At 34.5% G+C, this 16,905-nt stretch overlaps 1 protein-coding gene across 4 annotated transcripts; it reads left to right on the top strand.

Annotated features, from left to right (window-relative positions):
- On the top strand, nt 1–16,503 carry LOC108735982 (popeye domain-containing protein 3-like). Of its 4 annotated transcripts, none has more exons than XM_025980855.1 (8): nt 1–1,080; nt 1,197–1,470; nt 5,150–5,290; nt 5,353–5,534; nt 6,555–6,686; nt 7,199–7,306; nt 9,959–10,223; nt 16,178–16,503. In XM_025980855.1, the coding sequence occupies exons 2-8, from the start codon at nt 1,338–1,340 to the stop codon at nt 16,384–16,386; spliced, it is 1,170 nt and encodes a 389-aa protein (XP_025836640.1). In that variant the 5' UTR covers nt 1–1,080; nt 1,197–1,337; the 3' UTR covers nt 16,387–16,503. The 4 variants fall into 4 exon arrangements, with proteins under 4 accessions (XP_025836640.1, XP_025836639.1, XP_025836641.1 ...); XM_025980854.1 differs by having other exon boundaries at nt 1–1,127; XM_025980856.1 differs by adding an exon at nt 10,284–10,360 and having other exon boundaries at nt 1–1,470; nt 16,178–16,263.
- The last annotated feature ends 402 nt before the right edge of the window (nt 16,504–16,905 follow it).

Below are 16,905 nucleotides of genomic sequence, written 5' to 3'. Positions count from 1 at the left end.
TTGTTTTAATTGTTTATTGGTGCACTAAAACCACTTGAGCATTTTAATATTTTGTTTATTTTCTTTACCACTACACTTTCCTCCAATATGGAAAACCCCTGAGTTAGTACATTCTACAAAACTATTTTCCGACTATTCTTACTCTTCAAACTCTCTTCTTCTTCTTCCTAGTCTTTTTACATCTATATGTACATGTAAACTCGAATAAGTGCCTTTACGGTTATTGCCACATTGGCCCAGTTTTACCTGATGAGTCAGTATTCACGCTTTCAGTCACTTACCTTATACCCAGTTTCTAGTACTTACTACTTATTGTAAAAAATATTTTTTTATAAAACTAAGTAATTCAATATACTACAATTTGAAAGACGAAAGAGCCAGTGTGAAAAAACGAATTAGTTTTAACAGCAAGATTTAAATTGGCAAATGAGAATAAGACGGCAAAGTACTGGGAAGAAGAAGAAGTGAAGAAAATAAATTGGAATCTAAAAGGCTCGAACATATCTTTGAGATGTAGAATAACAAGAAATGAACCAAAAAAATAGGCGTTCACCACGCCGTTTGTAGTACGTCTCGAGGCAGTAAGTAGAGTTGGTCGGTGTTCTGTCGAAACTATATCTGCGACGCGCTGATGAGATCCAACAAGATCAAAATCGCGATCCGCACCTGGCGGTTTCGACAGAACGCTTGATCAATATGAACTTTTTATTTTTTGAAAAAATAGGAAATTCAAATGGAAAGAGAGAATGGACTAAAAAGGATAAGAGAAATATTATAGAGGAGGAAAATAGCAGAAAAGCAAGAAGAATAAAAATGTTTAGTTCGCAAAATTTATGTTTCTGTAGATATAGAGTACCTAAATGTAAATACACCATAAAAAATAATGTTTTCAATAAAGATATCTATCTATCTATCTATTAATGACTATTTTTCATTAGAAATTACAAATTAATTAAAATGATCTTGGGATATTTTCTTTGTATACCAAATTGCAAGATTCTAGGTCAACAGAAAAGACTCAGCGGAAAGATGGACAACAAAAAGGTCCCATAAAATTGCGTTCCATTTTTTTATTACGAGGTACAGAATTCTAAGAAGCTTTGGTTGTAGTTTACAGAATGAGAAACGTTTGTAACTTTTACGTGATAAGGACAAACGAATTTTCTTTATGATAAAGTTTGCGAATTGTATTTCAGATGGCGCTTTGAAAGCTTACTATTATCGATTAAAAAGCTCCGAAAGCTCTCACAGTAAATACACGTAGTTTGTCAGGATAAAACAAATATACCTAATTATTTGAAAAGCGGAAACTCCTGAATAAGAAGGGCTCATTAAAAATGGCTCCTGGACCCGAAGCATATTCTGGTCTTGAACCCAATATCAAAAAGCCCAACGTTCTTCATGTCCATCTGATAACAAATTTGTCGTGGCCGGATGAAGATAAATTTATAAATTATACCATTCCTCCAGGTATGTTTAATAAAACATTTTATTTTAAATGAGACAAAATGTTAGATTATCATTTTTGTAACAATGACGGTTACTCGTTTTCTCTAAAATTTTAAACTAAAAATTAGGTAATTCATTCATTCATTTTTTTCGCACATTTGTTTGTTTAGTACTGTAGTATCTAAAATTGAACTTTATATACCTTATAAGATCATTATTTGAAAAGTTTCCAAAGCTCTCGTTTACTATTCGAAACGCCTCAGAGGAATTGGAAAAAAAATAATAAATTGTTGTTTAGATAAGCGTAAAACGTATTTTTAACTGTAACAAATGGAAGGCAACGGCAAAAGAAACCTTTTTACATTTTTATTCGAGATTTTAATTAGTATAATTAATTATTTCGCTAATTGTGTTCAAGGTAGTGTTAAAGAATGTGAAAAAAAAAACCAATGGAAAACAAAATATTGAATTTCCACATGCTTTCATTATAATATTGATTAGACATATTTTGATTTTATGTTAGAGCTTATAGACGTTAAAACGTTAAAGTCTTATAAAATATTTTTAATATCATAAATAAGTTTTATAACAACAGGTCTCATACATAAACCTACCTAATTTGAGTTCGAAACTTTGGGAATTATTTGGATGAAATAAAGTGAAAGATCTTAACCGTTGTACGCCTATACTTTCGATATACAGTCACACTTAATTTAATCATCCTAGAGTTAGAGAAAAGTTTTGTTTGCCGATTATTACTGTTGTTAAGCCCTCAAGATACATATAAGTAGATACTTTGTCCTACTGTAGCCGTATGATCCTAATCTAACCGTGTTTTTTGCTGTTTTTCACTATACTTGTAATATTGAGTGTCGCAGTGAAAATTTATGATGATAACAGTTCTCCTTTCGAGTTAGAAAAGTGGAGAAATTTAAATTGAAAGAGTTTGTCTTGTATAGGGTCAATTGAAAAGTCCCCGGTCTGACACATAGATGGCGGCACCAGAACTAAATCCATATGATTTTCAGTTAATCCTAACCTTCAAAAGACGCGTCTATAAATTTGACGGCTGTCGGATCATTAGTTTGTGAATTATAGCATTTTTAGTGAAGCAACTTTTGTTATTGTGAAAAAAATGGATAAAAAGGAATTTCGCGTGTTGATAAAATATTGCTTTTTGAAGGGAAAAAATACAGTTGAAGCAAAAACTTGGCTTGATAACGAATTTCCGGACACTGCCCCAGGAAAATCAACCATCAAGGATTGGTATGCTAAGTTTAGACGTGGTGAAATGAGCACCGAAGACGGTGAACGCAGTGGACGCCCAAAAGAGGCTGTTACGGACGAAAACATTAAAAAAATCCACAAAATGATTTTGAATGACCGTAAATTGAAATTGAATGAAATAGCAGACACTCTACAGATATCAACGGAACGTATACATCACATCATTCACGAATATTTGGGTATGAGAAAGCTCTGTGCAAAGTGGGTGCCGCGCGAGCTCACTTTTGACCAAAAACAACGACGAGTTGATGATTCAGAGCAGTGTTTGAAGATGATCACGCGTAATAAACCCGAGTTTTTGCGTCGATATGTGACAATGGATGAAACATGGCTCCATCATTTCACTCCGAAGTCCAATCGACAGTCATCGGAGTGGACTGCACACGATGAACCCGCTCCAAAGCGTGCAAAAACGCAACAGTCGGCTGGCAAGGTTATGGCGTCTGTATTTTGGGATGCGCGTGGAATAATTTTCATTGACTACCTTGAAAAAGGAAGGACCATCAACAGCGACTATTACATAGCGTTATTGGACCGTTTGAAGGACGAAATCGCCGAGAAACGACCGCATTTGCAGAAAAAGAAAGTCCTGCTTCACCAAGACAATGCACCGTCTCACAAGTCAGTGAAAACGATGGCAAAAATTCATGAATTGGGCTTCGAATTGCTTCCGCATCCACCGTATTCTCCAGATCTGGCCCCCAGCGACTACTTCCTGTTCTCAGATCTCAAAAGAATGCTCGTTGGGAAAAAATTTTCGTCGAATGAAGAGGTGATCGCCGAAACTGAGGCCTATTTTGAAGCAAAGGACAAATCGTACTACAAAAATGGTATCGAAAAGTTGGAGGATCGCTATAATCAGTGTATCACCCTTGAAGGGAATTATGTTGAATAAAAAAAACGAATTTTGTAAAAAAAAATGTGTTTTACTATTTTAGGCCGGGGACTTTTCAATTGACCTGTTATGTCAAGGGAATAAAAAAATATTTGAGCTAGATAAAATTTCATGTTATAGAGGTTAGAGTTATACAAGTTCGATTCTATAATAGAACAGTGGGTCTTAACCTTTTGGTGATGAAGGACTTTTTCATAAAATTTTTGTCTTACCATGGACCATAGTACCAAGTTAAAGTAAATAGATAATTTCCTATTCTGAGCTAATTTTTGAATTTCCCTAAAACTAGAGCAACCCACATCTTTAACTATCTTTTTTTTTAATTTAACCATTCGCGACCGTAGAAGTGACTTCTTTTTATTGAAGGTGAATGGACCCTGCGCTACCATCTGCTTTATATCCCTATTACTCCTTCCGCCCTGACTTATCTGACTCCTTAGATAGCTAATATTAGCTACTTCTTCTAATCTTTCATCTCCTATCTTTACATTCGCTCTTTCCCTACTTTTTTTCCCTTGTATACCAGTATTTTTGTTTTACTTTTATTTATTTTCGAACAATACTGTTTTGTCAATACCGCTTTCATTTTATTGAAAGCTATTTCTAACTCCTCCTTGCTAAATGCTAATGCTGTTGTATCACCTGCAAATCGAAGCATACTAATCTCTTGCTACTGTATATCTATCCCTACAGTTGTACTGTCTTTAGTGATGTTGATCGCGTTTTCGATGTGTAGGTTAAAATGTAGCAATGACAGTGTGCATCCCTGTTTGACTCCCTTCCTAATATTTACTTCTCTACGATGCATCCCTAGCTATAACTGCCTGTTGCTCTTTATACAAACTCAGTATCACTCTTCTATCTCTGTAACTCATCCCTACATTTAAAATATTCAAAAGCTTTTTCTAAATCTACAAATCTTCTGTACGCACTCTTTCCTTTTTCTATCGTTTTCTCTATTGTTACCCGTAAAGCTAGAACGGCCTCTCGTGTTCCTCTACTTCTATTAAACCCAAATTGATCTTCGCCTAACAGTTCTTCCATCCTCCTCTGTACAATTCTAGTTAAGAATTTTGACGCATAGTAAGTTAAGCAAATTGTTCTAAATGGTTCGCACTTATCCGCACCTCTCTGTTTAGGTATGGTTATATTACCACGTTCCCCCGTCTCGTAATAATAATTAATACATTAATATATGTAATTTAACTGGATAATTACGGGCTTTCATTATTCCCCCTTTTGCACTTATTTGCACGCTTGTATATATTATTATGAAGGTTTCTTTGTCCACTTCAATACCAGCCAGATTGAAATATTCATAGCACCGATACCTTACTTAATTAAACAACATTCACACACCCTGCTTTTCTTTACGTATAACGGATAATTAGAGAATATTAGGAACGTATTGGAAGGGTTTTGAGATTTTCCGAATAAATATTTTATAAGGAAATGTCATCAATGTAATACTGGATGAAGTATTTCTCCTGCTTAAAAATAAATGTGTGGTTTTTTAAGAAACTTTGTGGCCATGGTGCGATTATTGGAAAGAACCTCAGCATCTAATGTTTCAGTTGGCAAATTGCTGCTTTTCCATTGCATATGCTTCACCGTGTTCTAAAAAGGGAGTACTTTTTATGCATTGTTGGTTAATTCTTGGTAAGCATTATGAAAGCGAATCGATTATTCTAAACTAAGTAGGTACATGTTACATTTTGTAGGTTTAATGTTATTTTCAACATGGGCTTGGAATGTTATTTGTGCACCAGATGTATTCACATGGAACTTCGCATTTATGCTGTTAAATATGGCGCACGTCTTTCACATTTTGTACCAATTACGACCAGTTAAATTTGATGCAGAACTTGAAGAAGTTTACCATACCTTATTTTCCCCTTTCAAGGTATTTATTTTACTATTTTGTCATCATTTAGTCTTTGCAGTAAATCTGATAATAAAACTGAATTGTAACCCTGAAAAAGTACAAACAACCTGGGCGAAAGATTGGCTATTGCTTTTTAAATAAAATAAATTTAAACCCCAGTATTGCTTTCATTAAAAAGAGTTAAATACAAAATAGGGGAATAAGATTAAATAGTACAGTAAAAGTCCCTACAAGTGCTTAAAGTTGATGCTTCTTGTAGGACACGTATTTTCAATAAAACATAAAAAATGGCCTATAGACTTTAGAACAAAGTTTTATCTATCTTAGTACAAAATTTCAAACCTCTGTTCCAAACATTAAACTCATGATATCTAGAAAAGATAATCTGAATCCCCTTAAAGTATCGGCATCTTTTGAGTACGTACAGTTGGAAGCGGCTTTTATAAAAGGTCTAACCGAATAGAAAAGGATTCGGCATCTTTTGAGTACTGTTCTTGGCGAGGCGAATTTTATAAAAGATGTAACCGAGTGGACTAATCTCAAAATTCAATACAATAAAAAATCACTAAATTTTTTAAACTTTTGCCTAAAGTTGATTATAACGATTAATTTCAATTGCAAATTTATCAATACATTGATTTTATGTTGATACACATTGGTTTTATTTTGGAACCTTAGAACGTATCCCCTATGATTCCATACTAATTACCATTCCATATCCACGGTTTCCGTATTTGCCGCATATTTATGGAACGTATACCCCGCGAATAAAGAGCTTTTACTGTATGTGAAAAATGAATTAAAAGCAAACAAAAGCATTTTTTAAAACTTTACTTCTTTAGTCTGTTAGTTGTGGATATATTTCAACAATGATTCTTTTAGACTGTTCCTATAGAAGTACTTGCTTGGTTTATAGATGAGGAATTTTTGACAGTTATACTGATAATAATATTTATACTATAACAATAAGAGAGACCATTGCGTTTAAAAAAATCTCTGTATAAGAATGTACTACATTTTGATTAATTTGTTTTGAAGGTATCAAGACTTCAGTTCAAACGTATGGTGAGTTCCGAATTTGCTCAAATTATGTCATTGCATGCTGGAGAAGCTTATGCGATGCAGAATTTAACGAGAACTGACCGATTAGGTCTTCTCTTGTCTGGAAAGGTAAAAACCAAGATGTTATTAAATATTTAAACTATCATAGTTGTATTATTGAAAAAACATCATGATAATGTGAAGCACAAAACAAGAATGCTGCGACTGATAATTTATTTAACGACTTGACAATTGTTTTAACCCAGTAGGTCATTTACAACAGTAGGCACAGAAATTATTACATTTTTTTTAGTCTAGAAAATGACCGACTTGGTCATAGCAATTGGCGAGTAGTTAAATAAATTTACCAGTTAAAACATGTTTTCCTTGTGGTTTTCGTGTAAGGTGTCAAATGATGATGATCAATGAAACTATTAAGTTTGCGCATTGGAATACCTAATTATAAAGGTTGCTCAATGATCCAATGATATCATAAAGACACGTTATATTTAAAAGTAAATTTAGTGGTTGACTGGATTATCTTTTGATACATTTTGTTAAGAAACTTCAGAATGGAAGAGCTTTAAGTACTTATTAAATAGATGAATAATTATAATTTGCTAATTATCATTTTCATGCAGTGCAACGTCTTATCGGATAATCAGTTTCTGCACCCCATACTTCCTTGTGAGTTCCTCGATTCGCCTGAATTTGAATCCAGTAGGAATACAGTTGACGACAAATTCAAGGTATGATCAGTTTATTGAAATTAAATTTAGGTTAATTTTAAGATATAATTTCAAGCAGGCAGTTATAAAGCCGATCCTGATCTTTTGCGTACCTAAGCAACCTCTAACTGCTGCACCGCTTACTGTTATTCGGTTATCTTTTTTCACTTTGTACTACTCATGACGCATTTCCTAACTTAACAAGGGCGTGTTCAAAACGCAGCAAATTACTACAGCCCTCAGTGGAAACAAGAAAGAAGAAACATCCATTCTCAAAGATAATTTTTTGCAGACTATGTCAATTCTGATCGTCATAACTGTAGGGTGCCATCTCGGAAAAAGTTCTTACAACCATGTATTTTTGATTTATGCAAATTTGGCTGTTGATCTGCCAGTATATACGAGGGTGGATTGATAAGTTTCCGGCCTAACCAAGAGATGACGCCACTAGGCCTACCTTGAGGTGACATTCTATAGTACCATCCTTGGATAGCTTGTAGCTATAGTTTCAGCCCGATCTCCTTGCTAGTGTAGGTTTGACAGCACGCTGAACAAGACGCCTCTGTGGTTTTCGTAAAAATGGAAAAGCAGGAAAATCGTGCTGTCATCAAATACTTTTATTTGAAGGGGTTAACGCCGAAGGAAATTAAAAAAGAGATGGACTCAACACTGGGGACATCCTCCCCGTCATATTCAACCGTTAAGCAGTGGGTTTCCGAGTTTAAAAAGGGTCGTGTGAGCACCTCTGATGGGCCTCGCTCAGGACGCCCCGTTGAGGTCACAACTCCAGATATGATCGAAAAAATTCATCAAATAGTGCTGGGAGACCGCAGATTGAAAGTGCGTGAGATAGCTGAGACCTGTAAGATGTCATATGAACGTGTGCAACATATTTTGCACCAACATTTGCATATGGAAAAGCTCTGTGCAAGATGGGTGCCGCGTTTGCTAACAGTCGACCAAAAATTGATTCGAAAAAACATTTCTACCGCAAATTTGTCATTGTATAAGCGTAATCCAAGCGAATTTTTGCGTCGATTCGTAACCGTTGACGAAACGTGGGTCCACCACTACACTCCTGAAACCAAAGAACAGTCTAAACAGTGGATTGGACCAGGGGAACCAACTCCAAAGAAGGCAAAAACAATTTTTTCGGCGAACAAGGTTATGGCTACTGTTTTTTGGGATGCAAGAGGTATTATATACATTGATTACCTTGCAAAGGGTAATACTATCACTGGTCAATACTACGCAGACTTATTGCAACGTTTGAGCCACGAGGTGAAAATTAAACGACCTCATCTGGCGAAGAAAAAAATCTTGTTTCATCACGATAACGCACCAGCGCACACGTCAATCGTTGCGACGGCTAAAATCAACGATCTAAAGTTTGAATTGATGCCGCACCCTCCTTACTCTCCAGACCTAGCCCCGAGTGACTATTTTCTGTTCCCTAATCTCAAAAAATGGCTTGGCGGTAAGAGATTTGCGGACAATGAAGAAGTAATCGAAGCTGTAAATGGTTATTTTGAGGAGCTTGACGAATCAGTCTATAGAGATGGCATTAATAGACTCGAACACCGCTATGAGAAATGTATCAGCCTTGGAGGAGATTATGTTGAGAAATAAAAAAAAAAAATTTTTAAAAACCTTGTTTTTCTTGGTCAGGCCGGAAACTTATCAATCCACCCTCGTAGCTTAGGTGCTAATACTTTCCGATATTCTTGTTCTTGCCTGGTAGTGGAAGCCAGACATGCAGAAATTATAACAAATTGTAACGAGTGTTCTGGTATTAGCTTATTTAACTCAGTAATAATACATCAAAAACGTTTATTCCAACAACCGCTTATTTATCTACGTATTTGTATAATTTACTTAATATACATAAATCACTACTGAGATTTTTGGATAATTTTGTGGAATGTTCTTGATTATTTCCGGAATCTTTCAGTAATTTTCTTGTGAACAGTATTAAAAAAAAATGTAGATAGCTTTGTAAATTCCATTCATAGAGATTTGCCATTAATTGTATTAATTATTAAAGATTTTTATGTTATTATCGGCGAACAAATGTTTCTAACTTCTATTTCTGTTGTGGAGTTGAAAAGAGTTACATTTATTTCATAATTATAGTTTGTTCACAATATTTACATATGGAACTGCTATTTGATTTAAATTTAAAGTTTTTACAGACGATTAACACCAATAATTTTATAATAAAGGAAAGATTGGTGAATTATTTATTCTCTAAAACGTTTACGTTTTTCATTCTAATCAGTTACTAATGCTGATAGGCAGAGGGTAGAGTGGAGCCTTCTTACAGGAATGGGGGTGGTGACTGGGAAGAGAAGGATCAAACGGACGAAATGAAGAGGAGAGAAACGTTGGCTAAACTATAAATTTTCATTTTTGGCTACATCTTCTAGTTCAACCATGAAAGGTCCAACTAATTTACACAAAAAGGCTATCAATATAACATCTACAAATTGAATTGACCAAAAAAACCAAACATTATATCAAAAATTCAAAATGTTAAAATGGACTGACATTAGGTATAGCCTTCCTAATCATAAGAAACACTAAAAAAAACTTCTCAAAAATTATTGAATCCATTTAGTGGCAAATCTCTACAGATTTTTCTTATATTTTTTAATTATTGTACTTTATTACTAGGTCTCTATAGTTGCCACTAGCTCTTGCAGATATTTATACTGGCAGCGATCGTCGTTAGAGTATTTGTTTGTGAAAGAACCATACCTGGCCACCGTATTAACTACCCTTATTGCGAGAGATATTACTACAAAGCTTTATGCAATGAACAATAAAATCGTCACCGCGAAGGGCTCCCATTTGGACATCCGTTTGCCTAGTATAACATCATCATTGACTTCAGGTGGTGAATATAAATCGCCAGTAAGAATCAGGAACAAAAATTCGGGTAAGTGAAATTATATTTCAACCAACTGAGTCACTCTCTTGTACAAATAATACTTTTCAGTCGACATAAGACATTTCTGGGAAATGTCAATGAGTGAAAATTATTAAATTCGAACGTTAAGCGATACACTTCTCTCTGTGAGTTTATTTTGCTTGAATTCATGAAATAGCGCACTCGTAGGGTAGAAAAGTTGCAATTTTGCTGATGACATTAAGCTTGCACAAAAAAAAGAAAGTTAGGGCTGTTCTAATTCTAGCTAAGTTAGCGTTGCAAGCACTATTTTGCAGTAAATTTGATAGGATCGCATAGTATAAAAGTTCTATTAGCATAGAAAATACTAGAATAGAAACTCTTACGAGTGAAATTGTTTGAAACTTTTGAATTCATAAACAGGTCCGATACTTACGTTTTTTCAGTAGTTATCTTACAGATTTAGGTTAATTATATTAATCAATGCCTTTTGTTATGTTTATATATTACCGAAAATTAATATAAGCAATATATATGTAGGTATAAATGAAAATAGACGTGAGTGTCCGTGAGAATGTCCTAGAATGTTCATGAATGTTTCTAGCATGATTATGAGCTAGAATGGTACAAATGTACGAAGTTCCAGAGTGGATTGATCCGGAAGAATCGAGAACATTCTGGAATATTCGAGAATTAGTTATTACGTGTGACTGGTGACGATATCTTCTGACAGGACATTGCACATATATATATATTTCGACTATGGTGTTCTAAAGCATGTTTGGAAATTTCTATGACGTTCGAAATTTCTTCAGTTCCGTGTGTGTGGGCTCCTAGGTCGACCACCGACCACCGACCACCAAACACTCGCTCAGATTTATTATAAATTATAAATAAATATAAATTATCCTCAAGTAGAAAATTCCGAAGTGGATTTGTCCAGAAGAATTGAGAACTTTCTCGAATATTCGACAATCGTTATGTGCGAGTGGTGGGGATACCTTGTTATGTTAATACATTTTGTTCATATTTTGATCAAGATACTCTAAATCTAAAATATGTTTACAATTTCCTAGTGTTCAAGATTTGTCAAGTTTGGTGAGTGTGTGTGTGGTTTGTGATTCCACCGTCGATCACACAAACACCTGTTAAGAATCAGTGAGAATATATTAGTATGTTAGTGAATGTTGTAAGCGTGGTTGTCAGCTAAGATCTTTTCGAATCTTTAGGATTGTACACAAGTAGAAGGTTTTAGAGGAAACTGATTCGAAAAAATTGAAAAATCGGAAATATTCGATGACCATTATGTGTGAGTGGGGGAACTGGTTTGTGAGAGTACCTACTATAGAGCATTTTCATGTCGACTATTATCAAATTATAATAAAATACGTTTATAATCTCCTACAATGATCGAGATTTCTTCAATCTGGTGTTTGTTTAGGTATGCAAGTTGACTACTAACCACCCGCTTTGTAGAATACGTGAGAATCTAAATTCAGCGAAGCGAGTTGCTGTCAGCAAGTCTAGAAATACGAATTACAGAAAGTATATAAGATTTTATACCTTCGCCGTATCTTAGTAAAATTGGTATCATCATGGAGTACAAAAACAGACTAGACACGCATCTCCACTCATTTCTATTCTCAAATTTTCGCATTTTCTTAAAATAAGAACATTCCACATCCTTAAGTGTGCATAAACCAGGTTAACTTCTGTTTTAATGCTGTTGTTGCTTCTAGTATGTCCCAAACTAGCCCTTCATGTCTTAGTCTATCTTCTTATTTGTTGATTTTTGACCTTCATAGTGCATAATAGTAATTATAATAATAATAACAAATAAGCGCATCAAAAATTAGAATTTTACGTGTTGTAATCTTACTCAAATTCTGCGAAATGTGTCTCAGTTATTAAAAAAACTGTCTACTTTTTAAGAATATTGTTTTCGGAAATCATCCAACAGGAGCTTTTTCTATAATTGTTGCAGGTATGATTTTTTAATAAGATAAAACATGTAGCTAAGGTATGTACTTTTCCAAAAAACAATCAACAACCCTTCAAGAAAGTTTTGAACAGGGGTATTGGTGATATTCACTTTTGCCTTATTTCAAGAAAATTAATGTTTATATCAGAAATAGTAGTGCTTTCATATACATATCCATGTACCGAAGATTAAAATCGTACGAAGCGTTATTGAATAATTGAAGAAAAACGATTTTTTTGGTACCTTTGGCGCTCTTTAACGAATCATCGTCATCATAAGGTCGACAGTACTAAAACTGGTTGGACACGCACCTCCACTCTTTCCTATCCTCAACTAATCTTTGCATTTCCCTAAAACTAGAACAACCCACATCCTTAACTATTTGTGAACAGTAATCTTATCTAGGTCTATCTCTTCCCCTCCTAACTTTCGTTTCTGCCTCTAATATGTCTCCGACTAGACCATCGTGCCTGAGAAGGTGTCCTACTAACCTATCTCGCCTATTTTTTATTGACTTCCATAGAGTCCTCTGTTCTCTTACTCTTTTTTCTAATACCTCCTCATTTCTAACCTTCTCTATCCACGGTTCCTCATCATTCGCCTGTAACACCACATTTCGAACGCTTCTAACCTTTTGTTTTCCGCCGCGCCCACTGTCCATCTTTCGCACCCGTACAGCGCCGTGCTCCAAGCATACACCTTTAACAATATTTTTCGAATTTCTAAATAAACCGTTCGCGAGCGTAGAAGTGACTTCTTTTTATTGAAGGCGACTCGACCCTGCGGTATCCTCTTATTATGAGACAGTCTGTAGTTATAAATGTCGATAACTTCAAAATTTCATATTAAAATACCAAAAACTCATTCCCAGAGGTTGACACCTAGTGTATCGATACGAATCGTTACTTAAAGGTGTGAACGTTTTATTTATATTAGTTCCACACAAGTCCGTTTGATTTTTTTGTACTGTAAAGAATTAACAATTGTGCTGGTTGTGTCAAAGACATTTAATGCATTCACTAATTTGCTTTTAAGATTAGAGCCCAACGTGAAAAGTCGTTTTCTTAATTATTTTATGTCGTGCTGTTTTATTTATCTCAAGCATATTTATCGTTTCATTTGTCACATAAACACGAATATATGATACGTACACTTAACATTACATAGTTGCATGTAATGCCTGATAATGAAATGCTTTCTAACTCACAAGAATGCTACACTTGATTTCACAATTACACCCTTACATTAAATCAGTAAGTCGTAGTTTTTTAAATTGAGGCTCCAACAATCTAATTTGCCATTTGCTTCAGAAACTTAGCATTATTTAGTGCTCCCATTCATATCAAGTACTTGTTAGAGCTAATCTGTGACAAATTCGTACTTATCATATTGTTAAAATTAAAAAATTAAATTACTATTTGTTATCAGACAATAATTAATTGTTTTTATTCAATTTTATGCGAAATAACGAATGTGTTGTTTTCACAGAACACAGTATCTTAACATAATTTGAATATTAATAATAGGTAAAGTATGTAGGGCTGCTGCAAGACAAGACATACCATATTGTTTGGAAAAAGGTCTTATTATCGATGCTGTGTTTTCTTCCGGGCTTTTTTGGTCGTGGTCCGTGTAATCTTGCTTTTCCAAACGTTTCGCCGTTCTTTGCTGACGGCATTTTCAGTGGTCACTCGACAGGTGCTGAGTCGTAATTGATGCAGTTTGAAAAAAAAAATTTTTGGGTGTTTCATTCCCACCAGACAGTAGTGCTGGTGGCCGGGCAGTCCCTCCGGACTATGCCGGAAGGTAGGGCGGAAGGCCCTCTTCAGCCTCCTTTCAGGAATCGTGGGAATGGGTGGGTGGTGGCTCGGGTGAAAAAGATGAGACGGAAGAGAATGAAAGATTATCTGTGGAATATTACTGCCCCAGCATTTGCCTAAGTGATCCAAGGAAACCACAGAAAAACATGGACCAAGGCAAACGGACCCGGAATCGAACTGGCGTCCTCCCGAATGCTAAGCAATGGTCTAAACCGTTAGGCCATTCCGCTCGGTATGCAGTTTGAGAACGGGTTATCCTTCTTATACTGTACTCGTTACGGTAAGTGGTTTTATGGTTCAGGGTAAGCCGTTCTCAAACTGCATCAGTTACGACTCAGCACCTGCCCAGTCACCACTAAAGATGCCGTCAGCGAAACGTTTGGAAAAGCAAGATTCCACAAACTACGTCCAAAAAGCCCGGAAGAAGACACAACAAAGATAAACGCCGGCCGTGAAAGCCTAAGAACTACAGGTCTTATTATATTTGAATCTTGTTTTGTTCTCGTATTATTTTTGTAAACGTGGTTTTGGTATTATTTTGTTTTATTTTTAGTCTTGTCTCAAGACCTTGATTTTGTTGTTGTATACCTAATGTATCAATACTTTTAAAACTATAGGTAGGTTTTGAAAATACTTTGTTTGTTGATGTTTTTTCGAAAAAAATGCACCATTTCGAGTTACTAGTGATTTTACGTCTAAAAATAGTTAAACGTCGACAACTGCACAAATTCGTAAGTCAGCTTCTACTGAATCGTTTTTTAGTGGTGAAGGCGACCACCATGAATTTCTTGCGAGGCCTTCAGAAAAGCTGGTCTTTGTATTAATTGATATTTAATGTTCTGGAATCCTGCAGTTCTGATGGTACTTTATTACCTTAAATTTAAGTTATTTGGAATTGATAAGACAACCTAAAAACTGTAATAATTTCACAAAAGTCACATTTATCTATCCAGTTAATAAATGTGGTCTCTATTGGTAAAAAAAGGTTTTTGCCTTCGACGTGAATTTTTTCTCCGAAACATCGTTATTACGTTAAAGTACAAGTACTGACAATTATTTTAGCAGGAATAAAAATGTGTGAATTAACAATGGAACAATTTCCTAAAACATTTCTTGTAATAATTCTGTTCCTGAATTATTGTGTATGCCCAAAGGTCAAACGTCCAAATTCAGACAGCTTTATTTTAAATAAGTTACATAATTTAAAATAACTTCATGTATGAATAACTATTTATTTTGAAAATAGTGCGAGTACCTGAATATTGGATAAGTCATAAATGTTGAATAATTAAAATGATGTTTTCCACTGTTGGATTAAAACATGGAGTGATACAGGCGGTTTATAAGTCAGTATCTTATTGGTTTATAATTATATTCCACATCAAATAATATCAAATGTCTCCGTGGATTCACCTTTTCAGTCCAAGTTTTTCAAGTTATTGGACGAAACTTAGTACCCTACATTTGGCAAAACATTGTTTACACTCAATTAACATCAAAAAGGACATTGTCTTGCGAATTTGGTATTGATGTGAGATATCATTTGAAACCAGTGAGTGAGTTATTCAACTTTTAAGTCACTCATTTACTTTATCCACATCCTCTGAGGTACCTAAACAGATTATGAGTATGTCACAGTAAAAACTACCTATGACTACCAAATTTAAAAACAGTACCTTGAGAACAACCTTTTTGGCTTTTTAAGAAGTTTAATTTGATAATAACACCGATAATAATGTGTAAAATGCAAAATACTGTGAATAGTGAAATCCTTTGTAAATCTTTTGAAAAAAATAATTCAGAAACAAAACAAGTATCTTTCAGAGTTCTTACGTTAAGTATTAAATGAATTTTCTTACAAAATACGAGTCTGAAACAGTAAGTCGTCGATCAAATTTAGTTTTAACCACAATTTGTGCAAAAAAATTAAAAACTGTTTCTTTTGTTTCTATAAAATAATAAAATTCAAAGAATCTATGTGATTGTTATATATATGTGTATGTATAAATGATTAATAATTGTTATTTTTGTGACAAAAGAAATTCCAATTATGAGATGAAACTCTATCGTCGATATAAAAACCACGTCATTTACTTGAGCAATTTTCTCGAGCTTCTTATAGCGTTTGCAGCAGTTTAGGAGAATAAAGGTTCGTGGAAACTTAATGGCAATTATCTTCTTAGGTCCCATGTCTCCAGATTCCTTTCTCAGCGACAGGAGTCGCGACAAGTACAAAGACAACAACGACTATTCATCCCCCAACGGGCGTGCAAGCGAAATGGAGCCATTAACTGAGTTGCCCTCGAACGACGACTTGACATCGAACGATGTAGAAAGTTGGCTTGAGAACAGCTCAAAGTATCACAGTTGCGAGATAGTAGATTCCTATTGAGATTCCGGATAAGTATAAATTGGGACAATACGCCGGATATCTCTGCCTTAAAAACGTAGATTTGGTTGAATGATGGATGAGTATTAGGGGTCGAATGCGGAAATGCATGCAAATAAAAATCGATNTTGTAAAGGATTAGTTGCGATCAATGACCAAAATAAAAAACCAGCAACTAGAAAAAAATTAAAGTAAAATTGGTGAACTGTGTACATTATATGTGCTTAGTCTCCCTCTCACCTCTTGCGACTTTGCCATATTTTTTATAGCTAATATCTTTTATGAATTGTAAATGTAAGCGTATTTTTTTTTCAAATATCGCAATCGGTTGTTGTTTACTCCATGATACTATAATGCTCGTGGGTTTAACAAAATTAACTTCTACGACAAAAACTATTTATTTACACTAATTATTGAAGAACTTAAATACACTATTAAATTATTACTAAACTTAATTTATGAATGAATTTACTGTTCAAATAAAAAATAATTATATCTAACGATGTCTAATAAAGATTATAC

Source organism: Agrilus planipennis, unplaced genomic scaffold (genome assembly GCF_000699045.2).
Source record: "Agrilus planipennis isolate EAB-ADULT unplaced genomic scaffold, Apla_2.0 scaffold4, whole genome shotgun sequence".
Lineage (NCBI taxonomy): Eukaryota > Metazoa > Arthropoda > Insecta > Coleoptera > Buprestidae > Agrilus > Agrilus planipennis.
The sequence above is the reverse complement of the archived record's forward strand: the minus strand, read 5'-3'. Positions and strand labels throughout refer to the sequence as shown.

Coding starts and splice junctions, on each gene's coding strand:
- LOC108735982 (XM_025980855.1), top strand. CDS start 1,338: ATGGCTCCTGGACCCGAAGCATATTCTGGTCTTGAACCCAATATCAAA. Junction 1,471..5,149: donor AAATTATACCATTCCTCCAG/GTATGTTTAATA, acceptor TGGTTTTTTAAG/AAACTTTGTGGCCATGGTGC. Junction 10,224..16,177: donor AATCAGGAACAAAAATTCGG/GTAAGTGAAATT, acceptor TTATCTTCTTAG/GTCCCATGTCTCCAGATTCC.